The following is a 20,849-nucleotide window of genomic DNA, read 5'->3' on the forward strand; positions in this document are numbered from 1 at the left end:
TGGTTGTGTCATAAAAATATAGATCTGTATGCTGAGTATCAGATTAACATGATATGATGGCATGTTTCGGGTAGGTTAAGGAACAAACAAGATCTTGACATAAAATGAGCCATATCATGTGAAAATGCGTTATATGCCATACGTTGGCAGCATAGCTAAAGACCAGCCTGCATAGTGGAAGAGACTGCTCAGAAACTACGCTGTCCACTTAAAAGTCATACAAGGCTTAGTTGTCTCATTAGTAGTCTGAGCTTGTTTGGAGCTAAGCTGGCCGCATATGACAAAAGACTCATTTTTTTATAACGCAGCTCATTTATTAAAACTTCTATTGTAATGTTTGAAACTGCCACAAAAACACTTATTAGCTACTCAGACAAATGCAACCATGTCAAATAGCAAACCATGAAGCTAAGTGGTATTACAAACCTATGTGTAGTTCTGCTGTCAAACTAGAAGATTCCAATCTTTGTCTTTTTCCATTCCACGAGTCATCAAACTCAGTGGGTGAAGACCTTTTTCTGTGCTGAGCTTCAAATGCTGAATTTGAGGCTGGCTCATTCCTGTACTTTATGTCAATACATCTTGGTATGATACCATCCACATCAATATCACGGATAGCAGGAATTTTGCAAGAATTCTCTGCTTTAAAGGCTATGTTGGGAATATTTTTATCTAAGGCCTCTGTATCAACTTGTCCTCTTGAGTGTTTCAAGTAACTTTCATTTAAGTTCTCACACTGCATTGATTTTGTACTGTTTGTGTTCATTTCACAAAATTTAACTGCATCATTGCTTTCCTTTTCAAAAATAGCTCTTGCTTGAATAAGTAAATGCTCATTTATACTGACATTTTTCCCTGATGATGTACTGAATCCTTTCATTTTTAAAGAATTCACATTTTCTTGGACAAACAAACCTCTTGCAGGTGGTGATGAATTGTCTTTGGTGAACACACATTTCCCAGACGTTGTACTCAATCCTTTGATGTCTGAAAATTTAACTGAATCATCACTATCCTTGTTTAAAAGATTTTTTGCATGGTTTAGTGCATCATCATTCAATGTTACACTTTTCCCAGATGCTGTACTAAATACTTTCATTTCAGAAGCCATCATTGATTCATTACTTTTATTGTCAAACAGACTTCTGGCATGTTTCAATGAATCTTCATTTATACCCTCAGGTTTCCCCAATGCTGTACTAAATCCTTGCATTTCAGGAACCTTATCTGATTCATCACTTTCTTTGTTAAATAGGCCTCTGGCATGTGTTAGTGAATCTACATTTATGTTAACACGCTTCCCAGATGCTGTACTAAATCCTATCATTTCAGGAACCTCTCCTGATTCATCACTTTCTTTGTCAAAAAGACCTCTTGCATGTCTAAGTGAATCTTCATTTATGTTAACATGCTTTCCAGATGCTGTACTTAATCCTTGCATTTCAGGAACTTTTACTGATGCATCACTTTCTTTGTCAAAAAGACCTCTTGCATGTCTAAGTGAATCTTCATTTATGGTAACATGCTTTCCAGATGCTGTACTTAATCCTTGCATTTCAGGAACTTTTACTGATGCAACACTTTCTTTGTCAAAAAGACCTCTGGCATGTGTAAGTGAATCTTCATTTATGTTAACACGCTTCCCAGATGCTGTACGAAATCCTTTTATTTCAGGAACTTTTACTGATTCATCACTATCTTTGTCAAAAAGACCTCTGGCATGTGTAACTAAATCTTCATTTATGTTGACACAATTCCCAGATGCTGCACTAAATCCTTTTATTTCAGGAACTTTAACTGATTCATCACTGTCTTTGTCAAAAAGACCTCTGGCATGTGTTAGTGAATCTTCATTTATGTTAACACGCTTCCCAGATGCTGTACTAAAACCTTTTATTTGAGGAACATCTACTGATTGATCACTTTCTTTGTCAAACACTCCTTTTTCATGGGTTAATGAATCTTCATTTATATATACAAGTGCCCCATATGCTTTAACTAATCCTTTCATTTCAGAAACCTCTACTGATTCATCACTTTCTTTGTCAAACAGACCTCTGGAATGTGTAAGTGAATCTTCATTTATGTTTACATGCTTCCCATATGCTGTATTAAACCCTTTCATTTCATGAACTTTAATTGATTCATCACTCTCCTTGTCAAATAGACCTCTGGCATGTGTAAGTGATTCTTCATCTATGTAAACACACTTCTCAGATGCTTTACTAAATCCTTTCATTTCAGGAACTTTTACTGATTCATCACTTTTTTTGTGAAACAGCCCTTTTGCATGTATTAGTGAATCTTCATTTATTTTAACTCGCTCCCCAGATGCTGTATTAAATCCTTTCTTTTCAGGAACCTCTCCTGATTCATCACTGTCTTTGTCAAATAGACCTCTGGCATGTGTTAGTGAATCTTCATTTATGTTAACACGCTTCCCAGATGCTGTACTAAATCCTTTCATTTCAGGAACCTCTCCTGATTCATTGCTGTCTTTGTCAAAAAGACCTCTGGCATGTGTTAGTGAATCTTCATTTATGTTAACACGCTTTCCAGATGCTGTACTAAATCCTTTAATTTTAGAGGTCTTTACTGATTCATCACTTTTTTTGTCAAATAGACCTTTGGCATGTGTAAGTGAATCATCATTTATGATAACATGCTTCCCAGATGCTGTACTAAATCCTTTCTTTTTAGGAGCCTTTATTGAATCATCACTTTCTTTGTCAAATAGACCTCTGGCATGTGTAAGTGAATCTTCATTTATGTTTACACGCTTCCCAGATGCTGTACTAAATCCTTGCATTCCAGGAACTTTTACTGATTCATCACTTTCTTTGTCAAATAGACCTCTGGCATGTGTAAGTGAAATTTCAGTTATGTTAACTCGCTTCCCAGATGCTGTATTAAATCCTTTCATTTCAGGAACCTCTCCTGATTCATCACTTTCTTTATCAAAAAGACCTCTGGCATGTGTAAGTGAATCTTCATTTATGTAAACACCCTTCCCAGATGCTGTACTAAATCCTTTCATTTCAGGAACCTCTCCTGATTCATCGCTGTCTTTGTCAAAAAGACCTCTGGCATGTGTTAGTGAACCTTCATTTATGTTTACACGCTTCCCAGATGCTGTACTAAATCCTTTCATTTCAGAGGCCTTTACTGATTCATCACTTTCTTTGTCAAATAGACCTCTGGCATGCGTAAGTGAATCTTCATTTATGTTTACACGCTTCCCAGATGCTGTATTAAATCCTTGCATTCCAGGAACTTTTACTAATTCATCACTTTCTTTGTCAAATAGACCTCTGGCATGCGTAAGTGAATCTTCATTTATGTTTACACGCTTCCCAGATGCTGTACTAAATCCTTGCATTCCAGGAACTTTTACTGATTCATCACTTTCTTTGTCAAATAGACCTCTGGCATGTGTAAGTGAATCTTCAGTTATGTTAACTCGCTTCCCAGATTCTGTACTAAATCCTTTCATTTCAGGAACCTCTCCTGATTCATCACTTTCTTTGTCAAAAAGACCTCTGGTATGTGTAAGTGAATCTTCATTAATGTAAACACCCTTCCCAGATGCTGAACTAATTCCTTTCATTTCAGGAACCTCTCCTGATTCATCGCTGTCTTTGTCAAATAGACCTCTGGCATGTGTTAGTGAATCTTCATTTATGTTTACACGCTTCCCAGATGCTGTACTAAATCCTTTCATTTCAGAGGCCTTTACTGATTCATCACTTTCTTTGTCAAATAGACCTCTGGCATGCGTAAGTGAATCTTCATTTATGTTAACACGCTTACCAGATGCTGTACTAAATCCTTTCATTTTAGGAGCCTTTACTAATTCATCACTTTCTTTGTCAAACAGGCCTCTGGCATGTGTTAGTGAATCTTCATTTATGTTAACAGGTTTCTCAGATGCTGTACTAGATCCTTTTATTTTAGGTGCTTTTACTAATTCATCACTTTCTTTGTCAAACAGCCCTTTTGCATTTGCTAGTGAATCTTCATTTATGTGCAATAGCTTTCCTGATGCTGTACTAAAGCCATTCATTTCAGAAATTCCCACAGAACTAAAATCACCCTGGTTAGAAAGACATTTTGCAACTTCTTTCATGTTCATACTATTTCTTGATGCAGAACCGAATCCTTTTATTTCTGGCACTTTACATGCATCATTGTCTTCTTGTTCCAAACATACAAGTCCTTCACGATTATTGTCAACATTTACACTTTCATCTGAGGTTATCGTTATTCTCTTCATGTCTTGAGGCTCTGGTTTTAACAGATACAAGTCGTTGCCATGGCCAAATAAAAGGATACAGTTGGGAGCATCACCAGCACTGTTCACCTCTCCAGAAGTGTCATCATTAACTGAACTTAAAGTTTGTTCTTTTGAAAGGTCTTTTCTACTGGTTGAAACACTATCAGGATATGTTACCTGTCTGTCCTTACAAGGTAAAGATTTGGTGGACAATCGTGGAGGCTTGAATGGGCGAAATCCTTTTGGCACTACAGTCCCAGGTGGAAATCTTGGTATTTTTAATGGCTGGTGTGAATTTGACGACACAAGTAATGGTTTTAATTGTTCAGGATTTGGAATTGACTTTGCCTGCTTGATGACATTAAGAAAATCATCCTCAATACTATCACCATCATCTTTGTGAATGACTTTACCAAATTCAGGGTTTTTATTCAAAAAATCCTTTTCATAACGTTTTTCACATTTGGTAAAATCTTTATCATTTTGTTGAAGGAAAGAATTCGTTTTTTCCAGTCCATTGTTCTTTAAATAGACAACATTAAGCTCTTCAATGTTACACACATCTGACTCGCTGTCATTCAAACGCTGTTTAGCTTTTTCAATAGCAGAATAAGATAGTGGAATCTTTAAACCAGATGCTGTGGAAAATCCAATTAATGTATCTTTATTAAATTTGTCTGTAACCTCATTCGCCACTCTAGAAGAATATTTCATATTTTTCATTTTCTCAAATTCATCAAGATTCAGATTCTCACCTAAATTATCCGTACTTTTAGCCAATTTACATTTTAATTCATCATGATTAAAACAAGGATTGTCATCAAAAATCTCCTCTTTGTTAATGACCTCATCAACAATCTCATCAGGCCATTGAGAAAACTGACTACTATCTTCAAACTCATTAAAACCTAATGCAAGTAAACTTTTATCACCAAACGTGTCTACGACAATGGTTGAACTTTTAATGTTTGCAGTAACAGTTTTTTCATCATCTATATCTGCCAAAACAGAGGATTTATCTTTTTCATTATCAACATTCACATTTTCAACATCAATGTCATCCTTGAGCAATTTTGATGCCTTTTGTAAAGCATCTGTTGACAAACTAATTTTTCTGCCTGAAGCAGAGTAAAACTCTGGTTTTCCCATACTACTGTCAACAAACGATGGTCTAGACTTTTCATCCAATAGATCTCCCTCGGTTTGTTCCTGAAATTTAATCATATTGTAATTATGTGAAAACAAAAAAACTATCACATCGGTTTATCAATACATGCAGATAAATATAAAACGCAGACCATATTACATCAAAAATTTAAGATTCCTCTGAAAAACAATACATGAAAAAAATGTTGTTGTTATGTGTACAGGATTATTTAGATTTTAATGAAATCAGGAAAATAAAACTACAGCTACGTAAAAAAGTTATGTTTATGGTTGACCCATAGTAACTTTTAAATTGCATACTATTAATTAAATATAATAACATAAATATTTGAAAGAAAAAATTCCAAAACCTTATTGATGTGTTCCCTTGAAATGCTTGATTTCTGCAACTCGAAAACCTCAGGGGCACCTTGCTCTGATTTCGATTGTTCATGTATTTTGCCATCCCTGACAACATTCTGGTGGGTCACAGGTTTCAATAATGGTAACCTATCTGCAGTATTTAAACCAGACTTGGCTTCAAACTGAAATATTTTGCTCACATTTGCTTTCATTATACTCGCAGCAGAGGGGTAATGGAATCTTCTGGCTGTTGCAGTTTTGCTTTCAGTTTCAGTGCTTATATTACTGGACAGTTTCTTGAGTTCAGTACTTGGTGACTGATATTTATCAAGGTTTTTATGGGAACTTGAGCTTGCAGCAGAGCACATCTCAGCTACAGCAGACTGTGAAAGTTGAGAAAACATATTGTCTGTGATATCTACATTTGTTTGGATATCATTTTCTGAAGATAGTATATCAATTGGAACATACAAACTATTGTAACCTTCATGATTTTTGTCATCGATTGCCTTTGTTTTCATCAGATTTTTATCACATTCTACTTTACTTGGTTCTGTGTTTGGCGTTATGCTGCTTTCAATCAAAGCTGACTTTGGATTTACTTCATTTTCGAATTCTGATTTGACAACATTTTGACCACTGGTTTTCTCACTTAGAATGTGCACTTCTATTGAGTTTTCAGGATAAGGTACAATTTTGCCTTTCTTTTTGAGCATTAAACCAGCTTCAGATTTTTTTAACAGTTGTTTTTTTCTCGTTGGAAATGTTTCATTGCTGGTTTTTAAGACAGATTTTCTTTCTGAAAATGAAAAGTGCTCCACAACGACTTCCGAAAATTTAACTTTCTTCTCTGACTGACATAATTTTCTATCAGAGCTTAAAATAGGTTTTAACACAGACTTCATTCTAACTCCTGTATTTCCAATCTTTGGACTTGATAATGAATCAAAGCCTAAACTTTTATTAAAAGCATCATCTAGGCATGGAAATTTACTCTTTGTGTCTCCATTATTCTCCCAAGAGTGAACATTTTCTGCCTGCACAGCGCAACAAGCTGTTGTCTCAGTATCTAAAGACTTCCTCTTTTGACTCGGTGCAGGCTTTCTAACACAAGCAGTGGAAATAGGGCTGTCAAAAAAGTCTGCAAGAATATCATCCACTGCACTGTCAACTAAGGTCTTAGCCTTTGTATTAAGCTGTAATGCCTTCCTTGAAAATTTCTGAGAAAATGTTGGTGATTTGTTACCATCTTCCAACAACTGCTTATCTGGAGTAACTTCTGAACTCGCTTGGGACAGTTTATTCTGAACACCAGACAGTTTTTTTGTAAGGCTGCTAGAGCTACTGTTTTTCCGTTCCAAAAGCCTTTGCTTAAAGTTTTCTTTCCATTTCTCAACCTTTCTTTCCCCTGTTGAAAAGTTCTGAATACTTCCAGTTTTTTCACTACACACTTCTCTCTTATTTTTACCTGTTACAGACCCTGTCATCAGTTGCGTCCCATTATCATCAGATTTTGCAGTTTTTATATCATCTTCATTTTCAACCTCTGTTTCAGACCGATCTATTATCACAGTTCTAGTAACAGTTGGTTGGTTATCAGGACTTCCACAACTGAAAATGCCAGACTGGTTATCAGGTGTTCCACAACTAAACACACCAGACTGGTTTTCAGATGTACTATAACTGGAGATGCCAGACTGGTTTTCCTCTGCTGTGCTGTCCAAAAGAGTAAGGGAGTCTGTGGTGGAATTCAGTCTTCCACCAGGGGAAAACAGGGCCCGAGCTGGATCCTGAAAACATAACATCAGGTGTTCCAGTAGTTTTGAAAAACTGAAGTCAAATAAGCGATTGCTTGAAATTCCTTAGAAACATGGTCATTTTCTGGGACCTGGTGGTTGAAATTCTAATGTCACACTGGCATTTGCTTTGGCCATGGTAATGGTTGTTAAATGCTTTGTTAGTGGTGCTTTGTGTTAATTTGAATTCAGAACATTTTGGGACAGTACACATTTGGTATCACATGTACAGTTAATTCTCCTGAGCTCTTAAAGTTGGCAAATGAAAAACCATAGCTACAGAATGATGCCTAGCAGAACATTTGCTGGGGCCAAAAACTGAAAAAGACATAGCACATCGAAGAAACAGTTTGTTTCTTTTTCACAATTTTCATTTTTACATCTTTGATATTTGGTAAAATAGACTACACATGAACTGAGTGGCTACTGTTAAAAGCATTTAGCAATGTGCTTAAATATTTTATGGATGTGGAAATATTAAACTATTAAGTTTTTTTTCGCAAATTTCCTACCACAAACATCAACCTAGATTTTCCTTGGAAACCATGTATCTAGAATTACAAATATTGACATTGAGCTATTGGGCTCCATATGTAAACAAAAAGGAAATCGTCGTATTATGTCTATATAACTGCATCACAATATCTCAACTTGTTCTCTAGATGTTAAGCCTAACCCTTTGATTAGTGACAGTGACCTTGACCTTAATCACACCAATCCCATTATCAAATCCATACAGATAAGTAATCTGTGTATACAGTTTCCTTGCTATTTCTCAATTTGTTATCAAGTTATTGAGTAAAAAACAATGCTTCAAAATCAATGAACATGGAACATCACCTTGCCACCACACACCTTATATGCCATCCCATTCTCAATCTGGATATAGGGCATTTATTTACGTATTAAATTATAGCTCAATTTGTTAATGAGTTATTGAGAGACAACCGTTTACAGTAACAAATGATGGCTTGAATTCACTTGGATCGAATTCCCGGTTGGCTCGAATTCTTCTTGAATGACCAATTTTTTGTAGCCATGTTATAAGATGGCTCAAACCTTGTTCAGTCCGGTAACAATTTGTACAACTTTTGTTTGATTGGCTCAAATTTGCTTTCAGGCGCATAAAGGTTCTTATCGATTTAGAGCGCTTGATTAGGGCCATGCTATAATTGATGTCACAACTGTTGCAAACTTATAATCAACTTAATTACTTATTGATCAAGTAAAATATGTCAACAACTCAACCATTGAGTTGAAACTCAACCATTGAGTTGAAACTCAACCATTGAGTTGAAACTCAACCATTGAGTTGAAACTCAACCATTGAGTTGAAACTCAACCATTGAGTTGAAACTCAACCATTGAGTTGAAACTCAACAATTGAGTTGAAACAAGAGGGGAGGGTACTACTGCCGAATTATTAGATGAAGTAGACAACACAGCAGCAAACCCATCACCTAAGATGTCCATGAAGTCAGCAATTGGAGAGATATGTATAATCTGAAAATTTGAAGAAGAGTGTGAAGACTCGCAACATCTTCATAGTCAATTAGATGCTATTGATAAAATGGTATCTCGATGACAAAAGCTGGAAACCTGATGCTGAACATTTTACACGTTCATAATAAGAGATGAGTAAACTGGATGCAATTGATAAATTTGTATTCTCTCAAATGAAAGAGTTTACAGTACATTGAACAGCAAATTATATCATGGTCATCAAACCACTTACACAAATAACTTTTTGAAATCTTGTGATTTTACACGATCTGATCTGATTTACACAAATATTAATGTTTGTTTGGTATCCACTATAAAAGCCTTTCTTTCAAACTTGTATCAATCATTTTCTTACATCAATATTGCACTTGTCTGCAGACCTGATGCCCAGAACAGTTTATGTGGACGGTAAAATCTGTGTCACACGTCACGAATAGACATTCCACACTCTCGATTAATATTAAGCTAAAATATACTTTCATAATCAATTAACATTTAAACATGAAAACAGATTTTACAGTAGTTTCATGCCTTTACCTTTCCTTTAGTCGATTCTACTGATTCCAAGAAAACACCTGAAAACAAAAACATGACATTATGAAAATTTCAAAGATATCAATGAATCCATTTTGAACATTTACAGTTGAGAATACATAAACATCATTAATGTCCATCCACTTTCAATTAAAACATGTAAGACAGTATATTTTATTTATTATAAAACCCAGATTAACATTCAGGATTAAGGCCTTTGAAACAATCAATGCTAAAAAAATAAGGTTTAAACTTAAATAAACATGACTTGTATCAATGCCTTGTTTTATCAAGGATAAATAACTCATGAAAGAGTGGATGATTCAGAATTTAAAAACAAGGGCTGATTGTAAAACATGCATCTAGGCCTAAGCATTCTTGAGTTATCATCCGGAAACCATTTTACTGTTTCGAGTCACTGTGACCTTGACCTTTGACCTAGTGACCTGAAAATCAATAGGGGTCATCTGCCAGTCATGATCAATGTACCTATGAAGTTTCATGATCCTAGGCGTAAGCATTCTTGAGTTATAATCCGGAAACCATTTTACTGTTTTGAGTCACTGTGACATTGACCTTTGACATAGTGACCTGAAAATCAATAGGGGTCATCTGCCAGTCATGATCAATGTACCTATCAAGTTTCATGATCCTAGGCCTAAGTATTCTCGAGTTATCATCAAGAAACCATTTTACTGTTTCCAGTCACTGTGACCTTGACCTTTGACCTAGTGACCTGAAAATCAATATGGGTCATCTGCCAGTCATGATCAATGTACCTATGAAGTTTCATGATCCTAGGCCTAAGCGTTCTTAAGTTATCATCCGGAAACCATTTTACTGTTTCGAGTCACTGTGACCTTTGACCTAGTGACCTGAAAATCAATAAGGGTCATATGCCAGTCATGATAAATGTACCTATGAAGTTTCATGATCCTAGGCCTAAGAGTTCTTGAGTTATCATCCGGAAACCATTTGGTGGACGGACAGACCGACGGACCGACTGACCGACATGTGCAAAACAATAAACCCCCTCTTCTTTGAAGGGGGCATAAAAAGTATCTAACACATCTACATGTAACAGTGATGCCATATTTGAAATTTCAGTTTTATTGCTTGAGAAATAAGGGAGTAGTTTTCAAAAACAGTTTTTGTTGCACTGACAAAATAACTATCAAAACCAATGGACAGAGTAACTACAATATAACCTCTCTCAAGCTTTTTTTGCGGCGTCTTAAATGAGCCTCAATCTGGAAAACCTGTGCTAAATGCATGTGCATATGTGTCTTGTTCTGAGAAAACTGGGCTTAATGCTTGTGCGTAAAGTGATTAGCCTCTGCGGACTGCACATGCTAATCTGGGACGGCACTTTACGCACATGCATTATGCCCAGTTTTGTCAGAACAAGACACATATTGTAAAGTGTTGTTCCACACTGCCGACTGCACAGGCCAATCTGGTATGACACTTCATGCACATGCATAAAAGTCCAGTTATCCCAGAAAGGGCTCATTACCGTCCTGTTCTCTAGGGGGTGTGGCAAATGAGTTGGACCAGGCAAGGGGTGTCTCATTACCATCCTGCTCCCTGGGTGGTGTGGCAAATGAGTTGGACCAGGCAAGGGCAGAGTCATCAAGTCTCAGACTGGACACAGCTGTCGGTGTTATGTTGACCAATCCTGTAGGTACAGTTTTTCTTCTTGAGATAGGAGATGGGCTGGAAATGTTCAGTTTCAATGTTCATTTTATTTGTTAACTTGCACATTTGGAACAAAATTGATGAAATGATTCTTCCTTATCAGGAATTTTGCAAAAGGCAACTGGGCATTTGGTAGTTTTTCCTGCAGTGGAAAAGTACCTTTTATGGGTACTTTATAAAGAAGGATAAAAATCGCTGCTGCTATCTACCAGCATCAGCAGATACAGAGGTTATAAAAATTTTGGCAACCTTTTAATAAAGTTTCAAAAATTGAATAAACATAGGATGGTAATTTCAAATAATTTTATATTAAAATTAACAGATGCAAAATATGCCAATATCAACTGAAATCAATCCAGAAATTGTATTTAAGCATCTTAACTACGTCAATTCCCACGTCCCAGTATGTGGAGCTGAAATTGTAATTACACAACATGAAGGATTTCCACTAACCTGAGTCCTAGGGAAGGTTTCTCCCAGCAGGCCTTGAGGTCAGGGGTCAAGCACAAGTCTGGGGTCAGAGTCTGGGCCTGACTGTAGGGGCTACTGTGCAGCAGTGGGGAGGAGCCAACTAGAAGAGGAAATGTATTTGACAATCGGGAAAGACGGGTCTGGAAAAACGGGGCTTGGTGCATGTGCGTTAAGTGTTGTCGCAGATTAGCCTGTGCACTTTGTATAGGCTAATCAGGGACAAGATTTTTCGCTTACACTGGACTACCTTAAGATCAGACTTCCTATAAAGAGAAAATTCCATATAAGTGGAAAGTGTTGTCCCTGATTAGCCTATGCAGACTGCAAAGGCTACTCTGGGGTGACCCACATCATCATGAATTGAACTGAGAGAGCGGCTTATTTGTTGAATCATTTCTAAACAGCTGTCTTGGAAGACACATCATGTATGGCAGGGGTATAACTTACCAGGACACCACTAGATTTTTTTTATAGAATCTTTTGTGTTTTTTATTGTTATACAAGAAACATTGAAAAACAAAGGTGGGCAACTTCCATCACAATGTTGGTTTATAACTAGGGCTGTCACGATTCACCGGAATATAGGTATATCGCGAGCATGTCGTGAAAAAAATTGCACCGCGGTACGGCGTTGCCGCACCGGTCTTTTTAATATCATTATATTAGCACAGATATAAATACATAACATAATTATTTTGATAGAGATATCGTTTTGAAAACTGTAGAAGCGATTCAAAAGGGCTAAATAAATAATCCGTTAATATCCAGGTCAAGCAAGCGCTTCCACTTGTAGATGTTTAACTTTCACGTTTAAAATACGGCTATGTATGGGTCCGTACCTATTTTGGAATACCGATTTCCTTTGCAAATAAGTTCATAATTATCCAAAAGATGTTTATTCTATTTCTTATTTTCTTTCCTTAGTATATCGATCGTTCAAAGCATGGCACATCCGAATCATGTTATCTTAAGATTCTGAATAAGTCGAGGAAGAGTCAGAACGCTACGGATTTTCAATACTGGGCCCGCTGACTCCGCATTTTAAAAATGCCCTTGAAGCGTTCGATTTACACAGATCGTTGTCACAGCTATTGTAAACAACATGGCGGACATTTAAAAAAAGACGCGAATAACAATAACAATAACAATGACTACTTCTATCAAGTTTATTACAGTTTCTAGTCATACTATGATACCAGTGTTTTCTGATTATTGAGTTAAATAAACTTTGTAAAACTTGTTATTCTGCTGTTTTCTTCACAGATACATATTCTGTAAAATATCGCGGTATGTACCGCGATACAGTGTTGCCGTACCACGATATACCGCGTTACGCTCACGGCGTATCGTGACAGCCCTATTTATAACCCTATTTTGATAAAAAAATAACATGGACAATGATTTGTCTAATCGAACCTCTTTCCTGTGTAAATTGGCATATCAGCATCCAATTGTCCTTCAATAGTCTACTTAATTACATTCTTGAAATTCTCAGGACTTGGGTACTAAGTGCTTGAAACATTCAAATATTATGAGCAAAACTTGCAAAACCAGAAGAAGAAGAGTTTAAACTTCTTATTCTGTTTTCTCAAAAATTCTTAAGCCTGATTTCACAGCATTTGCTAAGCTCACTTGTTTAATATTGCAATAAAAAGTGCAAAACATTTATTTTCATTCAAGTATAACTAGCCACTTATTCTCAAACCAGACTTTGTTTTTTTAAAGAAATTTGGACTTGTTAACCAAAGATCATGAAAGACCAGAGAAGCGAAGCTTTAAACAATATTGATCAGCACACTATGTGATAAAATAATGCAACAGTCATATTCAGGGGTGTGATTTAAGAACCACCTCAGGGGAGGAAAATTTTATATCCCCCCACCTTACAAGCTTAAATAAAATTCATTTGTATACAATTCCAGCAAATATCATAACTATGTGTAAAACAATAGTTCCGGTTGGAGACATTTGCCCCTAAAACAGGGCTTTGAACTAGTGACCCCAATTTCAATAGGGGTCTTCTACTGTCCAAGGCTAATGCACATGTGAAGTATCGAGCCAATCTGTCACGAGTTATTGATCAGAAAAGATTTTCACACTTATTGCGACAGTATTCTTGACCTTTGAACTAGTGAACCCAATTTCAATAGGGGTCATCTACTGTCCAAGGCCAATGCACATGGGAAGTATCAAGGCAATCAGTCAATTGGCTGACATGTTATTGATCGGAAACGATTTTCACACTTGCTGTGACAGTTACCATGACCTTTGACCAACTGACCCTCATTTGAATAGGGGGTCATCTACCGTCCAAGGCCAATGTACATGTGAAGTATCAAGCCAATCGAGCAATTCGTTTACGAGTAACTGATCGGAAACAATTTTCACACTTTTTGTGACAGTGACCTTTGACCTAGTGACCCCAATTTCAATAGGGGTCATCTAATGTCCAAGGCCAATGAACATCAACTCAATCTGTTAATTCGTTGACAAGTAATTGATTGGAAATGATTTTCATGCGTGTTGTGACAGTGACCTTGACCTTTGACATAGTGACCCCAATTTCAATAAGGGTCATCTACTGTCCAAGGCCAATGCACATGTTAAGTATCAAGCCAATCCAAATCCGTCAAATAGTGGACGAGTTATTGATCGGAAACAAACTGGTCTACTGACAAACCGACCAACCGACATCCAGCAAAACAATATACCCCTTTTTCTTCGAAGGGGGGCATAATTAGTTTTACATTGAAAGGGAGGAAATCATCCTGAAGGAGGAGAAATCACACTCATGCATATTAAGATATGCCCATCAAAGAAGTTTTATTTTTGAATTGGGTCTCATGAGCGAAATACCCATTAACAAACAAATTATTTGGATCTCCGAGTCCAAATTGATTTCTCTTCTTTTACATTTGACTTTTAATTGAGACTTTTACCTAATAATACCTGTCAGCCATATCTCCTAAATTGTAATATATGTGTGAAAACTTATATAGACCTTCTATTAAATATACCATTGTCAATATGTTGGTCGTAGTACTTCCTTACCTCTAAGTTCTGTCTGAAACAACTGGCTTATACTGGGAGATGGTAATGGACTGTCCACAACCGTTGGAGAGTTTAAAAATCTTGACAATTCTCTTTCCTTCAATTTCCTTGCAGTGGCTTCTTCAAACCACTTCTCATTACTTTCCCCCAGAACTGAAAACAAACTTCTGACATTTTTTTCGTCTTTGCACTTGAATCACAAGTTCAGTCAAAAAAATGCACATCAACCCAGGGCTCGAAATTAACACTCGCACACTCGCAAAATGCGAGTGAAAAATACCGATTGCGAGTTAAGTTTTAAGCCACTAGAATTTTTTTGCGAGTGAAGAAATAGTGAAAAAAGAGTTATATTGCTAAATGCGCTCGACGTTGTGAACGCTAAACCGCAGGTCAATTAATAGAACGTCTGAATATCCATATGCGAAAGCTCGCACCTTGTATGTAGACTGGTATACTTATAGTACATAATGCGGATGGTATTGGTACAAAGAACATGAAACAGTCGATTATCCACACATGTTCACTATAAAAGACAAATAAACTGAACAGTCATGTCGTCGAAGTGAAAAATAACTAGTTTCTTTTTGCCCACAGATTGAAATAACAATACGAAATATAAAGCAAAGTTAACCGTTGAGTTGAGAGAAAAAAATAACGGAAATTAAATTCTTCCACGGAAAACAGTGAAAAAGTGGGAAAAAGAACTTCATATATAACACCAAAACGTGTGGTTGATGTCATATTTTATTTAGTTTTAATAGTACTAAACTAATGTCCAAACTTGCTTTTATTTATGTTTCCAGCAAAATTTGCGAGAATGTTTTTGATTTTGCAAGCTGGTATTTAAGTTCCTCGCAATGTTTTGCTAGTAGAAAGAAAAGTTAAATTCGAGCCCTGCAACCATTTATCAATGTTAAAAATGTACATGCTAATTGTGCATAATTTCAAGAACACATTAGCTAAATCACTCAGTAGTAAATTTATAAAACAAAATTCCTTACCAGTTACTGAGAAAACTTTTTACAAGTTGTTTATGTACCGCAAAATAGAGTGTTGCTCTGAGAAAACAGGGCTTAATGCAGGTCTGTAAAATGTAGTCCCAGATTAGCTTTTATGGTCTTTTTCATTTAAAAGTCTCTTCTAAGCAAAAGATCGAGATGAAGAAGAAAGATTCGTCCCTGATAAGCCTCTGCGGACTACAAAGGCTTACCTTGGACAATACTTGGCGCACATGCATTAAGCCAAGTTTTTCCAGAACGAGGTCTGTATGTAAGATAAGACAACATTGCCTAAAAAATTATTAGTGCCAAGACTGGTTTAATAATGTACATCATTTTACAACTAAATTAAACAAGAGATGTGTTTGTCAGAAACACAATGCCCCCTAATGCGATGCTTTGAAATTATTTATAAAAAAATTTGGACCTTTGACCTTGAAGGATGAACTTGACCTTTCATCACTCAAAATGTGCAGATCCATGAGATACACATGCATGCCAAATATCAAGTTGCTATCTTCAATATTACAAAAGTTCTGGCCAATGTTAAAGTTTTCGGACGGACACACAGACTGACAGACGGACTGACGGACAAATCAACTGCTATATGCCACCCTACCAGGGGCATAAAAAAAGAAAGAACAAGAGCTGTCACCATAGGATGACATATGCCCCCTTTAAACGCTTTGATAGAAGTTATGAGCATTTTTCGAAACCTAAACGCAGATTTCAAACCTAAACGCGGACCCTAAGTTCAAGGTCAAGGGGTCTAAATTTGTGTGTGTATTGAAAGGCCTTGTCCATATACACATGCATACTAAATATGAAGGTTATATCTCAAGAGACATAGAAGTTATGAGCATTTTTCGAAACCAAAACACAGATTTTGAAACCTAAACGCGGACCCTAAGTTCAAGGTCAAGGTCACAGGGGTAAAACTTTTTGTGCATATGGAAAGGCCATGTCCATATACACATGCATACCAAATATGAAGGTTATAGCTCAAGGGACATAGAAGTTATGAGCTTTTTTTTAAACTCTAAACGCAGATTTCGAAACCTAATCGCGGACTCTTGGTTCAAGGTCAAGGTCACAGGGGTCAAAATTTGTGTGCGTATGGAAAGACCTTGTCCATATGCACATGCATGCCAAATATGAAATTGCTATCTGAAGCGACATAGTATTTATGAGCATTTTTTGAAACCTAAACGCAAAGTGTGACAGACAGACGGACGGACAGACAGACGGACAGTCCGATCACTATATGCCCTCCTTCGGGGGCATAAAAAGCACATGTGTTACCATACCAAAATTTAAATGCTGTTTGTCAGAAATGAAACTCTTGCACAATTTCTGAGGGGCACGTGAGAGCAGGTAGACCTGTTTGAGCTTCTTGCACGGTGACTGTTTTGCATTGTCAGACATTTTTTGCTCATCATGCTCACTGTAGACTGTAAGAACACATTGATAATACCATTGTCAAATAAAAGAGTAAATACAGTCAAAACTGAGAACAGCGGTCAGTCAAAGGAAATGGCAAAAGCGACCATTGTCAACATGTGACCACTATTTTCGGATCACCACTTTTTAGATCGTTGGTAGTATTGATTCGTCGTTATCCCACCCATTTATTCACACACAGTGTAAAACAAAGGCTCATTGCTGATAACTAAGCATAATAACATAAATAATTTCTATTAAATAATATAAAATAATGTCTAGTAAATTGATTGAATTTCATAACTATTTTTTAACTAAATCTATGACTTTATCAACAATAGAATTGTTGTTTGCTCATGCATCTCGTTCATTCAGTAAATCCAACAGTTTGTTTATATTCATTCAATCATTGGGATGTATTTTTAAATAAAGATTGTCCTAAACCGAAAGTACAGTATAACTGTATCGTTCTCATTCAAAGAAAACGACGCCAAACTCTTGTTAAAGGGGCCTTTTCACGTTTGGGTAAAGTGACAAAATTGAAAAAAGTTGTTTCAGATTCGCAAATTTTCGTTTTAGTTATGATATTTGTGAGGAAACAGTAATACTGAATATTTACCAAGCTCTAAAATAGCCATAATATGCATCTTTTGACGATTTAAAAACCTGAAAATTATAAAGGGTTGCAACCAGGTTTTTCCCCAGGCCATTTAAGCGCCCCTTGTCGGGGCGCTTGAATTTCGAAATCAGAGTCTCCGGGGCGCTTGAAATTTTCCGACCTGTGTGTTTTATCAGTAATTGCAATTACCCATTCTGGCGATTATTCAAAGTTTGTGAACGCTTGTTGTCTCAAATCATCGATTTATTGCTAGGTTACGTAATTAAGGTATCGCAGGGGGCCTTTTAACCGGCTCAATCTAGCTGACAGTCGTTACGGAGCTTCCAGTTTAAATACACAGATGCGCTTCAATAGGCGTCTTTGTTTTATTGCCCAATCAAGCAACCAAACATCCAACAGCTTGTGCATTATAACATCCAAAATTTAGATAAGCGCGTGTCATCTGTCGAAACAATGATATTGTTAGTCACTAAGCACAACGAAGAAGCTTACACAGTTAAATCCCAGAGATGATCTCGGAAACGAGACTTGATTGAAAACAATGAAAATAACGATATTTATTTGCATAAGATGAGCTAAAATAGAAATGAAAACCAAGAAACATACACAGACGACACAAAATATAATTTATTTTGACCTTAAAAATACAAACAAATAGTTAAAATAAACACTTTCACTTTCCCCGGTTCAGAAAATGGCTTGTACATGTACATGTTGCGTTAACTCTAAATTTACATTCAGTTGTCGATTGGTCACTGTAATAGAACGAACAGAAAACTATGCACACACATCGCGTCAGGTGTTCTACGAAAGTTCAGTGGGGATACCCCTGCCACAATCAATGTCCATATGCACTTAAATATGTTTTCAATTTATGTTGCTTAATATTTAATTGATACTGCTTATATTTTGCAAATGTTCATCATCTATGTTATCATTTCTGTTATAAGATTGTAATGCAGGTCTGCAGCCAACAAGACGGATGCTGTATGAAGACACCCGATGCTTATTATTGAATTTCCCGTGTTGATACTATATTAGTATATTGAAATATTATTAGTGATGTCCGGTTAACCACTCTAAATAATATGTGTTTCTGTTTTTATAATTATTATTTATGTCCATCGCTTCAATAAAGTTTGACAGTCACGTAATCGTTTATTTATTAACCCATTTGAAACCAAGACGCTATCTAGATGTTTCACACCCACAATCTCACGTTTGCATTCGCACCTTTGTGCACCCGTTTACATACCATTATTTTGTCACCAGCAGCCTGAAATAGTTTTGTATTAAAAAAAAAAAAGAATGATTGAAAAACTAATGCTTCATTTATATTTGTTACATATTTTGTTCTTTCATCTTTGTTGCACACATTACCGACACACCGAACATAGTGAACGCGAGAAGTCAAACAAAAGATTTCGAAGAAGTTAGCATAATGTAAAAAAAAAGAATAAAAACACATTTACTCAGATAACACAATGTCTCTTTATATGTCCGATAATAGGGGGCACAGCATGCAAAGCTAAGTATCAGTGTGACAGAAACATGAGCTTGGTGCTAAATCAGTCATTAATAGAACGTTCCCTATCGTTGCAGCAGCTTGACTTTGTATCTGTGTTATCAAAGGGAAGCAACTGCTATAACGACAGTTTTCTAACTTAGTTGTTGTTAGCCTATCTTCGTTGTCTACCTGAAAAAGAGCTCGGAAAGGATGATATGACAGTTTTAATATCAGGAAAATAATGAGTGTTAAATAACTAAGATGCTCTTAATTTGGATACAACTTTAAAACAATGTAAACATTTATCCTAACCAATCACTTCATATCTGTTTTTCTTAGATTTATAATGCACCACAATACGTCAATTGACCCGTTAAATAAAAAAAATCAACGTCCGGAGAGGATACCCCTCCCGCACCCACCCCCTATCAGCCCCAGGGCGCCTGAAAAATTTCCTGTGGAAGATACTGGTTGCAACGCGAAACGAATCAATAATTTGGAGAGTTCTGTTGTTGTCGGTAGTTTTTGTGAAACTACGAGGTTTATAAAGTATAAAATACATCTCAAATTGTATACGGAGGGATGGCCAACTGGTCTACGTGGTAGACTTTTTACTCCAGGACTCCAGGGGTTAGTGGTTGGAGCCCTGCAGAGGGTTACCTTTTTTTCTTTATTTCATTTTAATCTTGATATTTTACTGGAGCTTTTTATATCCAATGTTTACATTTATCAATATAAAGCATAAAATGACAAAATTCAAAACATGCCAAAATCTGTGAAAAGGCCCCTTTAAAATATATTTAAGATTTTGCGAATTGATGGGGTAGTGAGCTTGGTAAATTGGCTGGTGTGCCGAATTCAGCATTTCAAAGGTCATAATCACATACCTTGCTATATATCCTCCAATGACCGTAAGTCGACCAGTTAAGGAAACAAGTAAAAGAATTTCTGAATTTACATATATATATAATAAAAATTCTTCAACTAACTTTTTGTATTGAGATATTATAAAAACAAATTGACAATTTTGAGGGTTTTGGGAGGGGAGAATGAGCTAGGGGGAGGGGGTAGCAAATTATGCCGAGTGCCTGTGGTCATACTTGCAAAGAGCTAAACTTGTTTTGGCATCATATACAATTTTACTTTTAGACTTCAAGTTCAGATCTAGCAAAATGCTTTTCCTAGATCTGAAGACTAAACTTTTATAAGATTAATAGTTAGCCAAATAACTCGAATAGTAAAACAAACGAATCAGTGATCTTTCTGCACATACAACTTACATTAGTTAATCGATTTCATTAAATTTACGGTCACCTGTAAGTGTTCTACGACATTATTTTGATGTCTGTTTACAATGAATTGTTACTGTCAATTTTCCCGCGAAAACTACTTCAAATAAAAATTATTAAACGAATGTTTTTAATATTTCTAATGATGAATAATTACTTAT

At 36.2% G+C, this 20,849-nt stretch overlaps 1 protein-coding gene across 10 annotated transcripts in view; it reads right to left on the minus strand.

Annotated features, from left to right (window-relative positions):
• The window catches only part of LOC127876253 (breast cancer type 2 susceptibility protein homolog), a 67,917-nt gene extending 47,140 nt beyond the window's left edge, over window positions 1-20,777 (minus strand). For 2 of the 10 annotated variants that reach the window (XR_008047755.1, XM_052421329.1), the window contains exons 1-8: window positions 20,680-20,777; window positions 17,141-17,284; window positions 14,836-14,988; window positions 11,767-11,884; window positions 11,192-11,331; window positions 9,619-9,656; window positions 5,791-7,572; window positions 427-5,482 (exon numbers count right to left, since the gene is read on the minus strand). Coding sequence is in view for 9 of the 10 variants with exons in the window: in XM_052421329.1 (XP_052277289.1) it covers window positions 427-5,482; window positions 5,791-7,572; window positions 9,619-9,656; window positions 11,192-11,331; window positions 11,767-11,884; window positions 14,836-14,988; window positions 17,141-17,258 (7,405 nt within the window). In the remaining variant the exon portion in view is untranslated. The remainder of the gene's footprint in view (window positions 1-426; window positions 5,483-5,790; window positions 7,573-9,618; window positions 9,657-11,191; window positions 11,332-11,766; window positions 11,885-14,835; window positions 14,989-17,140; window positions 17,285-20,679) is intronic. The other 8 variants (XM_052421333.1, XM_052421338.1, XM_052421336.1 and 5 more) reach the window with 8 other exon arrangements.
• Window positions 20,778-20,849: the final 72 nt, after the last annotated feature.

The sequence above is a fragment of the Dreissena polymorpha genome, chromosome 4, assembly GCF_020536995.1.
Source record: "Dreissena polymorpha isolate Duluth1 chromosome 4, UMN_Dpol_1.0, whole genome shotgun sequence".
NCBI classification, from domain to species: domain Eukaryota; kingdom Metazoa; phylum Mollusca; class Bivalvia; order Myida; family Dreissenidae; genus Dreissena; species Dreissena polymorpha.